At 33.5% G+C, this 7,106-nt stretch overlaps 1 protein-coding gene across 4 annotated transcripts in view; it reads left to right on the forward strand.

Annotated features, from left to right (window-relative positions):
* The first annotated feature begins 4,960 nt into the window (after window positions 1–4,960).
* LOC115239878 (CLIP-associating protein 1) overlaps window positions 4,961–7,106 on the forward strand; it is a 38,909-nt gene continuing 36,763 nt past the window's right edge. For all 4 annotated transcript variants that reach the window (XM_029814688.1, XM_029814689.1, XM_029814691.1 and 1 more), the window contains exon 1: window positions 4,961–5,807. In XM_029814688.1, the coding sequence (XP_029670548.1) occupies window positions 5,619–5,807 (189 nt within the window). In that variant the 5' untranslated portion in view covers window positions 4,961–5,618. The remainder of the gene's footprint in view (window positions 5,808–7,106) is intronic.

The raw sequence follows: 7,106 nt of genomic DNA on the forward strand, positions 1-7,106 counted from the left end.
ATTGTTAAAATTTTATAATTTTTTTATCATTTGATGTAGGCATAGTAAAAATTTTATTTTAAGACGTTCTTTAGATTGTTATCTAATCTTTAGATAATTTTTAGATTGAAAATATGAAAATATTTTTCATGGGTTTAGTTCAGCATCGATAAGTTATTCTATATTGAATTGAAAAAATAATATTTAGGGATATACAATATCGGTTGAGGCTTTTAATCAATTCAAAATTTGCAAATCCGTTAATTAATTTTTTTTATACAGCGTTTGTCAATTTTTATAAGGATAGTGGCAATTATATCTCTTTTAACAGAAATTTTATTTTACAATTTTGCATCGCGTGGAATAAATATCAAAAGATATCACATACGTGTCTCGAAAATATTGTATATTACGCGCGAATCCATTATATTGCCACCTTTTCGTAATATAATTCATTCTAAGATCGCGTATACTACACATTTAACGTTAAATGTGAGATTCGTAACAATATGAATTTGAATATTTACATGTACAAAACGCGCGACAAAATATGCAATACCCCAGTAAAAAAATCATCAGTTGAAAAAACGTCGAATTAATGACTTTTCAATCAAAGAGATCGGTTGATATAAATGTCTAAAATTTAGTCGATTAAACGTTTTCGCGTCCTTCAAATTAGACCTTTATAAAACGTTTATTTAAACATCTATTAGCTATTTGTAAAATGTTCAAAAAATGTTTAAAAGATATCTATTAGTAACTTATAGTTTATTTCACACGATAAAATAGAATATAAAATTTTAAAGTACATTTGGCAACATATACGTACATATCGATATATACATGTATGAAAAATATATATATGTAAGAACTATCGCAGAATTGAAAAAATAATATTATTTAGGGATATACAATATCGGTTGAGGCTTTTAATCAATTCAAAATTTGCAAATCATCATCAATTAAAAATGTTTTCTTAGCTCTTTGACTAAAAAGCCTAACAATGTCTTTTGTGAATACGCTTACATGATATTTTAGATTGAAACCTATTCTATAAAATCTTTCTAACGTTTAGTATTTGGTAAATTCTATGAAACATTTATCGCTGAAAAAGCAATATGTAGTTAATTTTTTAGGAAAATACGTAATTTAATCTAGATACTCGTACACAAATTTATTCCGAGTCGCATCGACTATTTTTTGCTTACATGCGACTGCTATCACGTTAAGGTCTCTTGGAGTATATAACAAATGTGTTAGAATATCATGATATTCCACAGCGAGATATCAAACAATCTAGGTAATTTAGGTGAATTATGATAAGATTACTTTCACTATACACTACATTTAAAGATAACCAGTTATGATAAGCACTTTCTTGTCTCTTTCTCATCGTAATGCGAATATTCGATCCATTGAGTTATCCGCGAGGTGAAATGTACAGTAAGAAAAAAGAATCCTATAGAAAGTTACAAGATGCCAATTATGACTTTGACAGTCAGATTCTCTCTAAAATGCAAAATGCGCGCGCGCGCGCGCGAATTATACATAAGTGTAGCATAATACAATTCTAAACGTATATAAGTGAAAATGTACAAATTGTACTGTTAACATCAGAAATATTTTCCAACTTCAAGTCATTTTGAGTTTAATCACTTGTTAATTCGTTATGTGAACGCAAAAACAAACTGTTTGTATGATCGGTAACATGTTTTGGGTACGAATCGAGAATCTCGCTTGTCTTCAACAAGCATACTGTTCCATATAAAGCTTTGTGACATAAGTAAGTAAAATAGACCCAGGCAGGTTCAACAAGATATTTTTCAATATTTTTCGCTCAGATGCAATACAGGGACGAAATATATTTATCAATTAAGCATCTCACAGGGCTGTCGATTGTATGCGATAAGAGTGAGGAGTGTGATTCGCGAATATACAAATTATCGTAAGCAGAATAGTCTGGACAGTCTAATGAACGTAATAATAATAGATCAGAAGCGCGTACTCGAACGGATTCAAACATTTAAGACAAGTAAGAGTTAACTATTAGCTCCATCATTTTTATTGCGACATATTGTGATATAGCTCTTAGCAATTTTAGAGATTTAGTTGGATTATCCAATCGTCAAACGAAAATATTATTGTAAAGATGTATGTAATATGCTATTTATAAAGAGTAATATATACATATAATATATAAATTGTATAAGTTATATATAGTAGTATACACAGATCTTATTTATTTTTAGCATAATTTTCCATAATCAACGTTAATTAATTTTTTTTTATACAGCGTTTGTCAATTTTTATAAGGATAGTGGCAATTATATCTTTTAACAGAAATTTTATTTTACGATTTTGCATCGCGTGGAATAAATATCAAAAGATATCACATACGTGTCTCGAAAATATTGTATATTACGCGCGAATCCATTATATTGCCACCTTTTCGTAATATAATTCATTCTAAGATCGCGTATACTACACATTTAACGTTAAATGTGAGATTCGTAACAATATGAATTTGAATATTTACATGTACAAAACGCGCGACAAAATATGCAATACCCCAGTAAAAAAATCATCAGTTGAAAAAACGTCGAATTAATGACTTTTCAATCAAAGAGATCGGTTGATATAAATGTCTAAAATTTAGTCGATTAAACGTTTTCGCGTCCTTCAAATTAGACCTTTATAAAACGTTTATTTAAACATCTATTAGCTATTTGTAAAATGTTCAAAAAATGTTTAAAAGATATCTATTAGTAACTTATAGTTTATTTCACACGATAAAATAGAATATAAAATTTTAAAGTACATTTGGCAACATATACGTACATATCGATATATACATGTATGAAAAATATATATATGTAAGAACTATCGCATAAATTGACATAGCTGCATATGCATAGCATAAGACCGTCTGGACCAATGAGTATGTTATGTAAATCAATATGATGATTTACTGCTCAATGCTCATTGATCTTGACGGTTTTATGCTATGCATAAATGCATTCTCGCGCAAATTTCATCTTGGATTCATAATTTTTTGCAACTCTATACATTAATTTCTGCACCATTAAATAATAGGGATCGATTACAATTTATATAAACACGAACTGGCGTATAGGCAAATTCTCTATAGAACCAGTTATAAAGGGAAAAAGAAAAAGATTTATGTTATGTGTATATACAGCTATGTCAATTATTTATTATTTATTATTAATTATTTATTATTTATGTGCGATGGCCCTAAATTCATGTGTTAAAGTTTCCTGTTGCTGTGTACGTATAAGATATATACGACTATCTTATATACACTTGGCAACAGGGATACTTTAACAAACAAAAGTTTACGCATATCGGGAATCGGGATATACAATTTGCATTTTCCATATATGTATATATATCGATATGTACATAAATTCATTTATTAAAAGGCATTCCTCTGTTGCCAAGAGTGCACTTTAAAATTTTATATTCTATTTTATTGTATGCGTGTGTGTATATATATATAAGATACGAGCAAAATAAATAAGATATTTTAAGAAATAAGTTTAATAAAGTAGAATTTAGGACATATATATAATAAACATATATATTAAAATTTATATAATAAAAGTTATATAATAAAAAAAAGTTATATAAATAAGTCATGCAATAAAGTTTGTAGAACATTATTAATCTTGCTCTTTCTTATCGTTGTGACGAATTACAAAAGGGAAAGGGCGTGTCACGTATGCGTAGAATTACGGATACTGACTTAATTATATCAGAATTGATCACATTACTATATGGACTAAAATCTATTTTTTACATCCACTGCACATATCATCGATCTTACCTTTCCGTAGCGTTATTTGCTCGCTGCCTCTCTTTCTCTCTTTGTGCTTTCATGTCGGGATTGTCGGGATCATCATCCTCGTCCTCCGAGCTGGAACAATTGCGCAATTAACAATACGCGATTAATCACCTCTGGTTTGCTTCATTATTTACTCTCTAGGCTATATCATTTAAATTTGATATAATTGAATTACTAATGTGAGTGACACACAGTCGCAATATGCGACAAAATTTGATTTCGACTTGCTGATATCTAATTATCTAGTTGTTGTTCGAGCGGATTTCGTATATTTTTTTTCCGTGTAATATACAAGCGATATGATAATGAACACACGCAGATGATTTCACAATTTTGAAATCGTCGATAGTAAAAAAGTAAAGGCCCGTATTCTTTGAACAGAACAAATAATATGTCGCAACGGAGCATGATTAATGATTATTATTAATTAAACGTGCGAGATTGTGCGATTATTATTGTGTGATTATTATTAATTAAACTTCCTTAGAAAATATTTAAATGAGCTTACAGCTTATAAAAAAATCAAAATATTGGAACAATATCTTATTAATTCTCTTGTCTGCTATTATTGAGTGATTTGAAAACATTAGAAAATAAAAATATATCTACAATAAACTCGCACCTAATCAACACACACAACATTGCATAAAAAAATACATATTTTTATTATCACCTCGAGCCTCAAGCATTCATAGATTCAAATCGTCGATTGCGATAATTAAACGACATAACCGATATAATTTAACATGAAATGATTAATATGTAAAAGGCGAGCAGAACTTTGCATATACGTATAATTCAAACCGCAAAGTCATTAAATGCATTTTTATGGATGAAGAACGAATAATAAATTCATTACCATAACGCGAAAATGACGAGCGCGATTCAAATCTTTTAACGGACGGGAAGAAAATTGCGTTCGAGAATCTATTCGGATAGTGACGTTTCACTTTGACCAATTGGGGCAAAGAAATCCGTGCTCCTTGATTGATCGAGCGAACGTCATTGGACTCGAACTAGTGGATTTTCGAACGTACGCGGAGAGATAGTTGCCGCGGCGGCCGCGAGTGGCGCTGCATCGGCGGCGTGGCGCGACCGCGCGACACGAACGGCGCAGTAGCTGATTCAAAATGGCGTAAAACCAACATGGCGTCACGTATACGGTGCCGATGATCTCGTTTTAGCCGCGTCTCGCGATCCGGATAGCTACGGTTTACGGCGTGCGCGACGAAACGACAAGCGAACGTTCGCTGACGGCCGTGTGTTACGTATACGACTCGAGTATCGCTCGCGAACCTCAAATACGACCTTGTTTATAGCGGTCGCGCCGCACGTTACGGACGTTGGAACGAGCGGCGGCGACAGTGACTGTAGTGACTCTATGGTGACGGGCGATTGTAAATCGGTGCCGGACGATATATCGCATCGGCAGCCCCCTCGTATAATAAAACCCCGCGTGTGTTTCTTTCCGTGTGTCTTTGCGCGAGGACACTTGTTCATCTCGCTGACATGATGAAGGACACGGGATATCGTGCGTAAGCATCGTCGCGACGGCGGGGTAATGTGTGTTGACGTGCGCGAGTGAGCGAGTGAGCCATTCTCCTCCACGTATCGTCCTTGTTTCGACGGACTCGCGGAGGAGTCAGTGAGCGACGACGTGCGCGACAACGACGACGACGACGACGACGACGACGACGACGACGACGACGAGGACGAGGACGAGGGCGTACGTGCACGGTGACGGGGACGCGTGACGTTTAGCATCTCGTTCACCATGGCGGTGAATCCGCGTGATATGGACGGTTTCATGCCGCTCCTGTCAACGACGGATATCAAGAAGAAGCTGAACGTCGGCAACGCGCTGTTGAATTACCTCGGCGATTCGACCAATAGCATCGAGTGCCAGGACATTGGCATGTTCATCGACAATGTTATACCGTGGCTTGGCAACGGCAATCCCAAGGTGAGAATTCGAGACGACGATCGTCTTGGAATCGTACCCTCGTTCACGCTTAACCTTTACGAGTATTTTTTCCATCCATTTTCCGCTCGTATTGTTTACGGGAATAAATTTTTCTTGTTTATTTATTTTTTTTTTTTTTATTAAAAAATGCTATAAGATAAGAGAACGGAGCATATTTTCATTATAAAATTGAACTTTTCCAATTTTCTTTTCTCGACTTATACACAGTGATGTATAAAACAGTAGCTTAGTGTCAATGTCAATAAAGGATACATATACATTGAGAAAAAAAAGTTGTTAACTTGACTAAATTCGTCCAACTAATTACTATTTTTTTGTATCTTTAATCGAAATATTTAAGTATTTAAATCAAATATACCTCATGTTAGATTTAATATGTCGTATTTGACTTGAATATTTCAATTAAAGAAATACAAAGAAATAATAATTAGTTGGACGAATTTAATCAAGTTAACAATATTTTTTTCTCAGTGTATGAAAAAGGAATTATTTTACTATTTTATTATTTTATCATTTATTAAACGATGTTATTTTTAATACTTTAAAAGTCGCCATTATATTGGCAAATATAATATTTCTTTTGTTTTGTTTTTTTTGTGTTATTTTATCATTTCTTGGAATAAAACCGCATTTGTTATCACTAACATGAGCTATCTTTCTCTGTGTCATTCTATTACAAGATGGGTTGTGATTGAGGCAGGGATATAGGGTGTAGGGTTAATAGACTAGATACAGTACGCCCTTAACGCTTAACTGACGTCGAGCACGTCGCCGATTCGCGATTTAATCTCCTCATCAAACGCGTTCATGACGCGCGCGGTCCATAAATGGAGAAAGGAGACGATTGATCAGTCACCACGCGCTCCGTAAAACATCGCTTTTCGCACTCGCATGTGAGAAAACGTGACCGCCCTTAAACTCACCTCTGCCTAGAAGCGGGAACAACCAATGCTGGCGACCGTAATAGCAACGAAAGAGCAACCCGGTCTGTTGATGTCGTTAAGAGTTTTCTAGTGTGCGTCAAACTATTGCCACTTACACATACGTGGTAGTAGTTTAAAAGTAGCTTTCATTTATTCTTGTTATGTGAGCGAAAATAATACTCCAAGGGCCAAAGTAAAATTACATTCATTTTCACGATAGCCACAAGAATTAAATAATAAAGCTCGTTGTATCGAGAAAATAAATATCAATAATAATAAACTTATGGGAGCAAAGACAGGTTGTTTTATTTTAGAGAATAAAAAGAATTTTTTTTTTAATAATTATAATAAAAAT

Source organism: Formica exsecta, unplaced genomic scaffold (assembly GCF_003651465.1).
Source record: "Formica exsecta isolate Colony F162 unplaced genomic scaffold, ASM365146v1 scaffold4, whole genome shotgun sequence".
Lineage (NCBI taxonomy): Eukaryota > Metazoa > Arthropoda > Insecta > Hymenoptera > Formicidae > Formica > Formica exsecta.